At 38.8% G+C, this 14,278-nt stretch overlaps 1 protein-coding gene across 1 annotated transcript in view; it reads right to left on the bottom strand.

The window, feature by feature from the left end:
• LOC144091923 (rotatin-like) overlaps window positions 1-14,278 on the bottom strand; it is a 39,650-nt gene that overhangs the window by 16,406 nt on the left and 8,966 nt on the right. Inside the window, exons 12-27 of the mRNA XM_077624614.1 lie at window positions 13,476-13,592; window positions 12,072-12,211; window positions 11,314-11,485; window positions 10,387-10,486; window positions 9,576-9,661; window positions 9,049-9,166; window positions 7,678-7,774; window positions 7,529-7,594; window positions 7,251-7,439; window positions 6,346-6,588; window positions 4,930-5,083; window positions 4,105-4,271; window positions 3,773-3,992; window positions 2,053-2,181; window positions 1,433-1,543; window positions 776-934 (exon numbers count right to left, since the gene is read on the bottom strand). Of these exons, the coding sequence (XP_077480740.1) occupies window positions 776-934; window positions 1,433-1,543; window positions 2,053-2,181; window positions 3,773-3,992; window positions 4,105-4,271; window positions 4,930-5,083; window positions 6,346-6,588; window positions 7,251-7,439; window positions 7,529-7,594; window positions 7,678-7,774; window positions 9,049-9,166; window positions 9,576-9,661; window positions 10,387-10,486; window positions 11,314-11,485; window positions 12,072-12,211; window positions 13,476-13,592 (2,268 nt within the window). The remainder of the gene's footprint in view (window positions 1-775; window positions 935-1,432; window positions 1,544-2,052; window positions 2,182-3,772; window positions 3,993-4,104; window positions 4,272-4,929; window positions 5,084-6,345; window positions 6,589-7,250; window positions 7,440-7,528; window positions 7,595-7,677; window positions 7,775-9,048; window positions 9,167-9,575; window positions 9,662-10,386; window positions 10,487-11,313; window positions 11,486-12,071; window positions 12,212-13,475; window positions 13,593-14,278) is intronic.

The raw sequence follows: 14,278 nt of genomic DNA, 5'->3' as shown, positions 1-14,278 counted from the left end.
AATAGTCATACCTCTACCATCCCCTTATTAAAAACCTTATTTTCACACACATGTAGAGCACAGGTAAAAGTCTCAAATGTAGTACAAAGTGGACGGCTTTCGGCCCTGGTAAAGCAGGCTGGTGCCGCCATCTGGCGGACAACCATGGGTATTACGTCTCCCATAATAACAGCCGCGGGGGGAAGTATTTCAGCAGTGCAGGGCACATTTTCATATGCTTTATTTATTTTAAGACATTAATAAATCATTTCCTTATAATTTTCTCTCATTTTTGTGTATTTCCTCATATCTTTCATACAAAATTGGGACACTGACCAATTTTAAAGGGTTTAGTTTGTAGTTGTGTGAGGACCATGGAACAAATTAGATAATTTACATATAAAGTACACCTCTACTTACGAAATTTTCAAGTTACGAAAAAAATTCTGGTACCAATTAATTAGAGGTACGACTGTACAGTCACTGATATGAATCCAACAATCATTATCAGGGTGAATAGGTGACCTAGGTGAAAGTGTAGCTGGGAGCCCCCCAAAGCACCACTTCCCCCAAACAAATCACGATAGATTTGTTTTTTAAAAATGTATATTTTGGAAATATTGTATTTTCACACATTAATGGGTTTGTCGCGATTTATTGTTCACCTGTATTGGGTGATTAAAGGTTCTGACTCACGCATAACCAAATTATAAGATTTCTGGAGAACCATGTGTTTAGTTCCGTAACCAAAATAAGAATGCAAAATGAGAATGTAATATAACAGCAATTAATTTACCTCTCTTCGGACCATGCTACTCTCTTGCCGATCAAGCAGGATGTTAAGCAGCGTGCCCCAAAGGCCTCCGCTGATGTTCTGGCAGCTGGCGCCTAGAGCATAGCAACCGCTCTCCACCGTGGACAAGGCAGCACCCAAGCCCAAACTGGCAAACCTCACCTGTAGGAGAATTGAAATTAACCCCGTGTATGAATGAACAAATGGTGTCAGTCCAACTGTCCTCATAGGTGCAAAAGGGTAACTAGAAGGTAACGAAACTGACTCTGGGTAGGGACAGGTTACACCTTAGGCGTGGCCTATTGTAGGGATGAACAAAAATTCTTTAAAGTGTGGCTATGCTCTTAGAATGTGATAAGTCATCTTGATTTATGGTGCTTCATAGTTTGCGAGAAATCTTACATTTTCTGACAAAATGAGAGCCAATGCGTCTGAGTTGCGCATTCTTCTTTGTTTTACTTCTTGTGATACTCTTTTGGGGTTTGAGCTTGTCCCCGAAAAACAAGCGACTACAAATGATCACTTTGTGAAAGATGAAAAAGAGCTTCAGAGAGACAGTGAACACGCTGAATACTAAAGACCTTGGTTGTCGAAACTCTCTATCCAAAAAAAATCTTACAAGATTATTGGATTAAAATGAGATGTCTGGGAAACCCATACCTCTTGATCCCTGTCGACCCAGAGTGGTATAAGCCAGGCCAAACCCAGCTGAGAGGCATTTGATTCCTCGATGGTGCTCTCGTTCCCCAAAGACCACATAGAAATGATGTCCTATTCCAGACATAAGGAAAACATTTGGTAGCGTTAAGTAAATGTTTTAATAATGTGCAGCCTTGAGCTTGCTGAATAGCAAAAACAGACACAGCAAGGTCGTATTTAAGCACTTCAGTAAATGTTTCCAGATTTTTGTCATTCTAAGTGACTGATTACTGATAGTACTTGTCATAGAAGACATGCATAAACCTCCACTTTTATTTTGGAATTCAAAGATCATTATTTGTGCCCATTTTCTGTGATTTTTACAATATAACAGATTATTCAATTCAAATCCCATAAGTATTAGTAAGAGTACTATTATAGTTGACTGTGTGTTAAAAGCCTTTCATTAAAAATATGTTTTGCAATGGTGACTTTATACGAAAAGTAAGTACTGTGTTACACATTTAAACGATCTATTTAGTTACAGCTATTTCTAATTCATTTTCAAGTCATTTTAAGTGAATTTTGAATAACTTTAAATGCCTGATTTGTGACTATGCATGCACCCACACATTGTTTACCTTTTCCTTGCTCTCAGCCATCATCTCATGAGACAAGTGAAGCAAGCTCACAACAGCATTCTTGGTAACCCCTTTCCCCATGAACGACATGGAGTTACCTCCCCACCGCACATAAAAGGAGGAGATCACCTGCGTAGCAGAAACATGTTTTAAATTTAGCTACATAGGGAACCAGTATCCTACAAAGTGGGCATGGCATACTCCTCTTGCTGATTGACACCAAAGACAATACCAAACAGAAAAAAACATCAGAAAAGTCGTGTTGCTCAGTTGTATGTTACCATATGCTCATCACAAATCCAAAAGACAAGCTTTAATACAGCAGAGATTAATTAAAGTGTTTTGATGTGCCATCAGAATATGAGACTGCACTGAAGAGCAGATGAAGAGCAAATAGCTCATGTAGTCTGCACAGCTTTAGGGCCCTTCAGAGCCAGAGGGAACATGCACAAAGGTGTGTATGTGTGTGCAACAAATGAGCGGGCAAGTTGGGTGTGTGATTGTTGTGCAGAAATGGTGTAGTCACAGGAGGCCATCAATAGAGAAGAAACAGCCGCACTCTTTGTGTGATCTTAATTCATGTTTGCAATCAACACTGACAAACGGTTGTGTTAGCTAGACAATCCATTCCAAGGGGGCTTTAAACGTGAAAGAGAAAATGTTCGGACACATGGCTTCTGTGCAAGCTGGTCCAGTGCTCTGCGATAGACCATCATTTAAATGCACCGTGGAGCAACTGAACAGATGGAGCGGGCAGGCTTGATTAATCTCAATAGTATTCTGCATTGTGCCGTATCTAATCAGTGTGATTTTTTTATAAAACAATTTCAAGTTCCATTAACATCTTTTAACTTAGTTTTCATGAGTTCCTCTGAAAGAACATTGCGTTCTACACAGTACACATTCCAATCTGTAAATTTAGCTTGTATTAGAGGCCAGATGACTTACTCAACGGATAGCTATGAAATCCAAGACGCAGTCAGGCACACACCTCACATCACATTTATACTACATTCACTTGAAAAATTAATACATAGCATTTAATTTAGCAACTATGTCAAAAATTCTGCTACTACAAAGATCGCTTTTTCGAGACTTAAGTATTATGTGTAATACACATCATGATGATTCAGGGTACTCGGACGTTTGGTCGCCCGGACGTTTGGTCGCCCGGACGTTTGGTCGCCCGGACGTTTGGTCGCCCGGACGTTTGGTCGCCCGGACGTTTGGACGCCCGGACGTTTGGTCGCCCGGACGTTTGGACGCCCGGACGTTTGGTCGCCCGGACGTTTGGTCGCCCGGACGTTTGGTCGCCGGACGTTTGGTCGCCGGACGTTTGGTCGCCGGACGTTTGACAACATGACAGAGAGTTTACTGTTGAAACCAGCTCTCAAAATTATAATCATGAGAGAGTTTAATATCTAAATATCTACTGTTGAAACCAGCTCTCAAAATTATATTCACCCGGGCGACCAAACGTCTGGCGACCAAACGTCCGGGCGACCAAACGTCCGGAGACCAAACGTCCGGTCGCGATGATTCAGTCCAGTCCTTAACAACACAAATACAAGGACTTTATATTAATGTGTGAAGTGAATACCTCTGCGAAAGCCTCAATCAAGCTCCAAACTTTCAAAAGTTCATTTGAAAAAATCTCATTAGAGAATAAGGGTCTCAACTTAATGGTCGAGCGAAGGGAGGGCCACATAAAACCACATACCTCTAGCAGGCCACTAAGGTACTTGGCACAAATGGAGGTAGACGGCAGGTCAAAGCAGTGCGAACTCCAGCCAGACTGGGCTGTCAGGCTGACTATACCCTGGAGAGTCCTCTCCAGGCTGGGGAGACCATAGAAGTCTGGGGCATCAGACACCCGTAGGCTCTGAAGGAAGCGGAGTGCCAGCTGGCTCTTGAAACGGCCAGCTAATGCCAGACATAGCCTGGATAGCCCAATAGAAGATTCAAAGCAGAGTACACAGAAAGAGGTAATAATTGAGGATTTAAAAAAAATAGATTGACATTGGCTTAACGTGGTTAAGGAAACCATCTTACCTGTCCGAGGTGTGTGCCAGCCGAGTGAGCAAGTTTTTGAAGAGACTGTTAAGCTCTCGCTGCAATTTCTGGCAAACATGGTTCTTCACTTCCTCTGACTCGTCTGGGTTTTGGCCTGGTCTTGCAGTGTCCACACCAGGCAGTAAATTAAGGAGGGGCGATGTTCCCTAAAAGTGATGAGGGAAAAAAAGTGGAACATGAATTGCATCTCCTGGAAATCTGCTCTTTGACCTCCTGATGGCGCCACAAGTACTACTTTGCAAGGCTTGTGGGAAAAGAGATTTCAAGTGTAGCCTACTGTACATGGAAGGAAGGAACCCCTTTACAAACCCTTGTACCCAGAGCAAAGTGACCACAAGGAGACCTTTACAACACATCATTCCTGGAACACATTTGTTTAATGTAATTGGTCATTTGCAAAAGTAGTAATTATGTCATAGTACTTTGTTTTGAAATACCACAATGAATAATAACATCAGAGTTACTGCCTAATCAACCATCTTTCACATGAAGGTCATTTATACCTGGTGCCTGTCCCTTTAAGAAGCTAATTACGGTTCATTCTAAAACTAACAAATGCTGGCACCTTGAACATTATCACTGCCACAGAAATTGAACAAGTGATGTCATTGTTTTTGTGTTTTTGTGCGGTAGCAAAACATCTAGTGTGGGTATTGTTGCTATGATTACAGGTACAAATTACATCTACCAGTTTTACTGTGCATTTGCAAGAGAAGAGTCTAACCTGATCATCACAAAAGATAAACAGATATCCACAGGTTGCTGCTTTTGCTGACCTTTACGATAACAAAATATGCTGCCTACCTCATTGAGAAGCAGCTCCAACATCCAGCGCAAGTCCTTGTCCTCCGGGTCAGACCAGTGTGTGCACCCATGTTTGAAGTATGCATTGAGAAAGGCGACAATATACGCCAGCAGTCTCTCATCCTCCACAGAGGCTGGATGCACCTGGAGAAACCTGCAGGGAGGAAGAGCAAAGAAAAGTGAGTCACCATGAAAGAGTACTGAGAAAAAATATGCTGTTTTATCTTCAAGGAGACAAAAATAATACAATGTATTTTTTTTCCCCAAATGAACAATTATAGCAGATACATTTTTTTAACTATGAGAGTATATCAAGGACAACGGTTAATTGATCACACCTCCCTTTGAATGCTTTATTAACCATGTTAGAAGCCACGCAGTGATGGGGAATAAGAATTACCTTGCTGAGCCATGAAGACATTTAATTTTGAGAAAATGCCAACCACCCTGTTCTGCAGAGTTGCAGAAGCAGTCACGATAACCGTGGCCATAAAAAGCATACTTTCATTAGCTTCACTTCATTCATTTAGCTATACTGAAGACTATATGGATAAAAGTGTTAATGCAACCCAATGTAATTTATATCGCACTTAAAGAGCAACCACAGCTGCAAAAAGTGATGTACATAAACGCTAACATCAATCAAAGTAACAACGTAATTTAGAAGGAAAACAAAGCTTATCAGTATAATCAAGTAAATTAAAAACTGACGAAATGAATGAACAAATCGATATGGGGAAGAAAAAAAATAACGAATATGCAGGACGTCTAAATTCAAGCTACAAGGACAGTTCTAAAGCTCTGGTTGGATGGGTCAGATGTAGAAGAAAGTGAGAGCCCTTGACATGTCCCTCATCAAACAACTTTTAAGATGATCAAACATCACATCCCATTGTCTAATTTCAAGCACTCCTATAACTCACCACGAGGTGACAGTATCGCCCTCCCTGCTTGTCAAGCTTTGTATGAGTTAGTTGCTCCAGTAGTATTGTAGTTTAGTTGGCATTATTAAACCATAATCTCCAACTTTTACTGAAAGGAGTTCCCAATCTAGTGTGAATTCCCCACCTCTGCTATCCCGCAATAAGGGGAGTCAGATGAAGATAATGTGGCATCCCGACACCTTTCAGGTGAGGTGAACTGGGCATGTCTCACTAGGAATATGCAACAAGACTAAGGACACAAAGACCACATCACTTAACTGGCCTCAGAACACTGCTAGTTTTTCTATTTAGAGCTAGATGTCTCGGTCATGGAACAGGCAATCTGGGCCTCACAACTACCACAGATTAACCAAATAATAGATATAATGGATGATATTCAGAATGTTACTAAAATCGTTGCCTTTAAAGAAAAGCAAAGTTTTATAATAGAGAATTTGAGTTGAACTTTGGAGATGGCACTGTGCGTTTGTACCTGCTAATGGCAGTCTGCCAGTTGAGCGAATGTAATGTTTCTTGGCATTTATAGGTGGCTGTGTGAGGAATAGTCAGTCTGTCAATCATCATGTAGATATTGAGCCTTGAGAGGGCAGCGATCACCGAGCTGTGTCTTTCTGCCAAGATTACATCCTGGATGCAGTCCTGCAGTGCGCTTGGAAGGTGCGTCGCTCGCAGTGAAGCGAGTTGAGCTTCCGAAAAGTTCAAGTCAGAATGGAACCTGAAGGTTGCACAAAAAAAATAAAGACTATTTCAGCACACATAAGAATGCTCATATGGTGGAAATACCTTTTAAAATAATAAAAATGGTAGTCATAACATAAAATGTTAACGGTTTTAAAAGGATTCGTGTATAAAGAGAAAAAAGGCAGCTTCATGTATCGTGTACTGGAATTATTAAGGTGTAAAAATACAACCTTAATTCAAAGATTCTGAAGCCTAGGGCTCTAAAAGTAAAAGTAAATGATATGCAGTTCAGCACTCAGGCTTGTTTAAATTGTGATAGAAAAATGCTCATCTGTTTCAACTAGGCCTTATTAAGGATATTGAAGATAAATGAGATTTCAAAACTTTGAAAACATATGCTCAGTACAATTCTTCACAGATGAGCTACATTTTCTTTACCTGGAGCATGAGGATTGCATGGTATAATATACTACGTATAGCTTTACCCTGTCCACGTGCTTCAAACAGAATTAAACCTATTTTTAACTCAACATAAACAATAACAAATGCAAACATATATATAAAAAAAATTGGAAACTAATGCTGTAGAGCGATGTCAATGAGGATTCATGTGTTGTGTTAGCTATAGCTAATGACGGAATAGAGAAGCCCCAGATGTTACTCAAATAAGCATTGTATCACTATAATGTGTTTTACTCTGCATTGTTGGTCGAGCCATTGGGATCCTCAAGCAGGTTGTCTATACCACAGTGCCATGCAATGTTCCAGACCAACTGCAGGCCTTGACGAGCAGGGGCCAAACTCAATACATCTGAAGTGGACTTCAGGACACAACAGTATGGGCTGACAGCATGATGGCTCATCACCTGGAAGGGTATGTTGTACCTTGATTGTTTGAAAAAAAAGAAAAAGTTACACTAAGAAAAGTTACAATCAACCAAACTAAAACTGATGACAATGGACTCAAAGTTTACCTCCGAACTACTGACAGTGGAAGGGAGAATGTCGGAAGATTGGCACCATCCAGCGATTTGTCCAACCTAATACAACAATCAAAAACTCTATAAGGTGATTCTAAAGTTTTCAGAGATGGATATAATAGGACGAAGATGTTAAAACTCACCACATTTCCATGCTGCTTATTTCATCAAAGAGCAGCAAACTCATTAGAACGGCAGCCTCACCCCCATTGTTTTTGTTTTCCTTCATGATGATAGATGCTATAGGGAACACACACGTTCAATATGACATGCACTGCATATGCACAATAAACAAGCACATTTCGCTAAAAGAACAATATGAAATAATCCCAAAGCAGCTCCAAGAACGTATTGACAAAGTACTGTCTTGACAAACACACTTTAAGCAATAAATTTCTACTTTCCATCATGTTTAGTTGTTTCTCATGTTATAATGTATTATAATTATTTAGGTCATTTTTATGCTGTAAGTATTAATAATCAATATGCTCCAGCACCCTGTGACACTGACAAGGAAAGCAGTGTCTAAAATGGAGATGGAACTATTAAGAAAATAAATGTAATATGAATAATAATACATTCAACTTCCAAAGGTTTGACTCAGTCTCCGTTCATTGTAAACCGGTTAACTTCAATGCATACTGAATCACAGACAGTGCTATAATAATATTACTTTGGTGTGGTGTTTTTTTGTTTGTTTTTTTATTGTTATGATTTGCTGTACAATAAAAGTAGTCAAACTAAATTGATTTTCAGTTCATATGAACATATTTTCACTGCAATACAATCAATGAAGAAAAACACATTTAAAAATGTGCATCTATTAAAGTATGTCATCATAACTATAACATTTGAAATGGCCAAACCTAATCTAGAACTAAATGCATCACAATGGCTATAGAACACCTTATAGAGTATAACACGCTGTAAAAACCAATAAACTGTGTTTTGAAAAGAACAAAAGAGATGGATTTTTTTTAAAAATCATATTCATACAGACAAACAAATTTTTATTTATCTTTTATTGAGTTAAAATTAAATGTTATTAAATCTTATCAAATGTCGGCTATTATAAGTTCCAGTTTAGATAAGCGATGGAAAGAAAATGACTAAATGATGAAATAAATAATAAACTTTTAAGTGCTGGTTAATAAAATGACCAGTTTTATCCTTGTAAATCTCAGCAAATAATAAATAGGTTGTAAATTTGCGAAAAAAGTTATGAATTACCTTTACAAATGTAAGTTATTATTTCCTATTTCTAAATGCAAATTATATACAAACCTTACCCCTGCTTTTTTGGGCATCTCAAATAATGCATTGAAATTAGGCCTCTAACAATGGTCAAATGAATTTCTACTCAGATAACCTAAAAATAAATAAATTATTGTTGAAGTGTCCAGTGAGTATATTTCAACATGGTAAAAGGAGAGCTTTGTTGTATTTTCTTTATGCAAACCTAAGTGTATGCTTGTTATAGTAAGAGGTTTATTTCTTAAATCAAAATAATGCACCTCGAAGCAGGGTGATAAGCAGAGGGCTGCGTTGTGCCAGGCTGTTCCTCAGAGATGGGTCGACATACGCTAGTTTTCTCAGGATACATAGACAAGGCTCCAGCATGCAATCCAAGCTCTGTGCAGAACAGCAAACATATTTGGCTATTTAATTGATAAACTAAAATTGGCAGTTGTGTTGCACACATTGTACAAGTGAGCCTTTCCACTGCCACTCCAGTGACAGAGTGAGATAAATAGCACCTGCAGACAGCTCATTCTATGTCTATTTCAATGTCGCTAAACAGCGTCTGATTCAAGACCTGAAGGGCTACAGACACAGCCTGTCTGATAATGTTAAAACAGGCCATTTCATCCTTCTATCATGGCCTCAGTGAATCTCTTCGACATCCACTGGCAACAAGTAAACTGACTTGTGTGCATCAATGAGGTCATGCAGAGGAAGTTATTGTTGACTGCACACTGTCTCCTAGGATTTTTTTCATTTGGCTTGAGTGTTTATTGTTTTGTCAAAGGTTTCATTTTACCTTGTTACCGTTGACACTGTCTGTGAGGAAAGAAATGGCGGTGTCTGTTATTCCAAGATTCTTCAGGACTGAATGCATTGCTGAATCTAGAAGAAAGAAGAAAAATATATACGCACATGAGATATGAGCTCAAACTTTAAAAATAATTACGTGGAGGGAATGCTGTAATAATATTTTCATGTTTTTAAATGAATGATGGTAAATCATGCACATATTTCTCCAAAGAGAACAAGCTTTTGTTTGCAACAGAGTGGCATTGTGCTCTATTAGGTTTTAATTTGTATAATAACATAACTACACAAGGAAAAAAACAATTACCGTATTTTCACGACTATAAGGCGCACTTAAAAGTCTTAAATTTTATCCAAAATAGACAGGGCGCCTTATAATCCAGTGTGCTTTATATATGGAAAAAATATTTAAATGTGTCATTCATTGAGGGTGCGCCTTATAATGCAGTGCGCCTTATAGTCGTGAAAATACGGTACTTAAGGAATTTGTACCCCCAAAAAAACAAGTGATATTGCAGTATAAAACAATTTCATTCTGCTCTACTGTTTGTAACGTCAACACCAAGATGAGAGCAAGAAGAGTGTCACAAAACCAATTTTAGAAGCAGAGAAGTATAGTAAGCAGGGGCCAAGAAAGTAACTATAGTCAGCATTTTTTATCTGGAGAAACATAAATGCGTTTCTGGTTTGACAACACTCTGGCATATGGTGGGAAATGCCGATGTAAAGTAAAAAGGATCCTTAAAGAGATTATAAGAAGTACAGAAGAAAAACGTACATAGTTTTTAACGAGCACTCACCCTGTAGGACCACGGACAGCTGCTCTGCAGCAGATCTTCTCAGAGCCATGTCAAGAGTGTCTGAGGAGAGCATGCAAAATAGCTTCTCCACTGCTATCACCTTATTAAAATGGAAAATATGGGTTGATGTAAGGATTGGCATAAAACTTTTAATTCTTAACCATTCTGTTGTTTTTCTCTCATTTCTAAAATAGCCCTTTAAGCCACAAACTAGGTGGGTCTAAAATAATAGAATTTCTTTTGCTGACACTGTTTCTGATTACTAATGCTACACTTGCAGTATATAGACATAATTCACAAAAGTTAATGAATATTTGGGTGCTGGGTTTAATTTTAAAAGGAACCCAAAATTTGGTTGAGCAAAGGCAGTAAAGGTGTTCATGTTGTATTTTCTCTGTATTCTTTTGTAAAAAAAACATGAATGAAGTTTTATTGTTCAGTCTGGTCTCTTACAAATGAATAAAGCTGAAAGGTAGTGTAAATTAACTTCATTTCTTCGATCAAATGTAAAAAACTAAAAAGGCATGACATCATGCCTGAGTCACATCCCTAATGGAAAAGTAATGCTACATTTCCCTGGACTATAAATGCAGCTGAACCGGTAAATTAGTGCATTTTCCTTTATCTGATATCAATGAGCTTGGTAGATTCTTGTTACCCAGTTCCGGTGTATTATGTCTGAAAGCAAGTAGAGATGCAAAATGACTAAGAGAGTTTTACAAAACTATTAGAGTGTATACTTAAGTATCCTTCAAAATGGAATTGTGAGAAAACAGCTGGTTGTATGAAGAGAACTGATTTTTTTTAAAATTGAACACGAGGATACACCTTAAGACAAGGTCAAATTTCACCAGAAGTTTTAGTTTCATTCTAAAATTCGCCTAAAACCCAAACACCCTATCCTTTTGGTCAAATGTTTATTCATACCTTCAGTAAAGACTTGTTGTTGGTGTCCAGAGTGACATCCACCAGGTGCCTGATGCAATAAAGATTGGGAAGCGAGGAGATCACTGACTGGTTTAGCTCTGGCCTGGTTGCTTTGGAATCACCTGCTCCAGTTAGGAAGGGCACAATGTGTTGAACTGCTGCTATCCTCACCCTGTGTACAATGAAGAAACTTAATTGAAAATCCACCCAAGAAAATAATTATCTTCTCTCAGCATGACCACATAAATCAACTTTATTGTTGTCAAGGAAAAAAGGCCTTTTATCTTCATTATGAAGCTACGCAAGCCGCTTCAGAAGCAAAATACTCCTCGCATAATCCTTAACAAAAGCGTCAAGCAGAGCAGACAAATCTGTTATGTGTTCAAAATTCACCCGAGCTCATCGACTGGCCGGCTGTGGATTTCCATTTTCATCAATATTCATAGACTGGGACCGGGTAGCTGTTTTACACAGACCTCCGAAAGCATTTAGATGACTTGATGAGCTGATTGTCCGACATCAACAGATTGTAATAATGTGTCCATCAGAAAAAGTCTCAAGAGCATGTCTGGTTTGCTTAATTTTTTTTTTTTTTTAAACAGAGAGCCAACTAATCACTTTGTCTAAGCTGAGGAACAGAAGAACCATGCAATTAGTGTACAAAAATACACACTAACATTCTGGGCAAGAATATGATGCATGCTCACATACACATAGCCGACACACACAGGAAGACATCATTAGAAATATTGACTCACTGTGGCTGTTTGGTGAAAAGCAGTCTGAAAGCTGCTTTTAACTTGGCTGAGCTCGGAATCATGTCGTCTCTTGCCACCTCCGACATGCCACTTAGCAGCAGCACACAGCTTCCCAGTGAATCCTCGGTGTTGGCATAACCCTGTCTCACACACACATACACCAAACACGCATTTTCAAACAGCCTTGGCAGAAAATGAAGTGAACAATGGGGAATTCTAGCTAAGCGGCAGAAGAGTAAGTAAAATATGCATCACTTTGATTACGGGTGGTTTTCATTTCGTCGCTTGTTGACAGGATGGGCACATTTCTGAATGGCCCTCTTGAATTAAATCATGCTCGACAGCCTTGTCACAATCGCATGCATATTGATGAGGGATTTTCAGGCTTCCTGCTGCCTTGAACGGTACAATTAATAAAAAGCATGCTCCACACCCAAAATGCAAACAGTAAAAAAGGAGTACCGTATTTTCACGACTATACGGCGCATCGTATTTTTAGCCGCAGTGTCAGTAACGAGTGCCATTTCTGCATTTTACACACACAAAGGACGCACTGTTTTTATAGACGCAGCCAGGCATGGTAAAACATACACGCTACACCCACACGCTAAAAAAACATTTTTAAAAAGGCAACGGAAGCAAAACGGAGTTCGGTTGTACTTTATTTAACCATTTTACAATGTACTCACGTCATCATCACCCACAAATCCATCAAAGTCCTCATTTTCTATGTCCGAATTGAACAATTGTCCAAATGAGTCATCGAAAACGCTGAGTTTTATACGTTCATCCAGGCGGCCACAATCCATTCGCAAATAGTAGCTAGCTAGTAGCTAGAGTAACTATTCCAACGCTTCCTTCCATGCTTCGTAAAGCTGTGTTGATGTCGATGTCCAGGCCACAATCCATTGGGTGTATTGACAAAAGAACTATATATCCCAGCAGTCACTGCGCAGTACTTTTTCTATGGGGAAATAGTAGAGTCGGGGGCTGCTTGCCATAGTTGTGAGAGCTGTAGAGGATGGTGTACCCTATCGACTGATTTATTTTATTTTATAGTGATAACAATTTTAGTATTGGTCCATATATAAAGCGCACTGGATTATAAGGCGCCCTATCTATTTTCGAGAAAATTTAAGACTTTTATGTTCGCCTTATAGTCATGAAAATACGGTATGTAAATGAGACAATAACTGCAGTAAATATTGCTCTCTGGCAGCTCCATAAAGTCTTTGTTGGTTCACAAATGCTACATTTGCACTTTTTATCACAGTTATTTTGAATACGGGGTAACAGCTGACACTGTCAACCACCTCTACCCATTAACCGCAGACCATAAATTTCAGGCACTATAGAGCTTTGTGAGCTGCGCAGTAGAAATATAATTTACCAAGAGTACAACACCTGTAATACAGCGATGACCCGTGAACGTGCTGCAATGAATTTGTCCCAGGTTGCCTTTGTCATCATCAATCGTCCTTTGAGCAGAAATAACAGGATATCCTTGGCAGCGACATTCACCTGTAGATCACAGGTTAAGTGGTGGAGTGACATTTAGTACTGTGGATAAAGACAGCAGGTAATGCAAGTGACAGACTTTAAAATGTCTGACACAACGTGATGCTGGCAGTTTAATGGGCATAATATAATGTTGAAGAGCTTTACAAGGCCCATGATGCACATAACTGCTATGCGATCCTTTTGTTTAATTACTATTACTGCTCACAACCAGGCCCTACTAAACTAACATCTCTAAAAAGTGGTAGCCAGCCAGAGTTCATTTTTATGAATGACCTTGCCCTAGGATCCTTAAAATGGCTACATTTAATGTTCTAAGGTGACATAAAGGATGTTAAAAAAGATAATAATCAGAAGATTAAAGAGTTATGTCATCTTCAAAGTCACTGTTTTAGCTACTACACCTACAACTTAATAAAAGTTGTTTTTTCAACTCAATAGAAAAAAAAAATCATAATTTGAAAACATTTTTATTATTATTTAGATATTACTCTCACCCGGTTTATCGTTAATCTGAGTGACATTTAATTGATGATCATAAACAGTTAAATGAGGGGTCAAATATGCTATCGTAGCACTGTTGTATATAAAAAATATATTACAGTCAAAAGAAGATGAGAAGTGAATGGTGAACATTATAGCAAAGCAAAGAAGTGTGCTTATTTTTGGCCAATAGTGCTTGTACCATC

This window comes from Stigmatopora argus, chromosome 17 (assembly GCF_051989625.1).
Source record: "Stigmatopora argus isolate UIUO_Sarg chromosome 17, RoL_Sarg_1.0, whole genome shotgun sequence".
Classification (NCBI taxonomy): domain Eukaryota; kingdom Metazoa; phylum Chordata; class Actinopteri; order Syngnathiformes; family Syngnathidae; genus Stigmatopora; species Stigmatopora argus.
The sequence above is the reverse complement of the archived record's forward strand: the minus strand, read 5'-3'. Positions and strand labels throughout refer to the sequence as shown.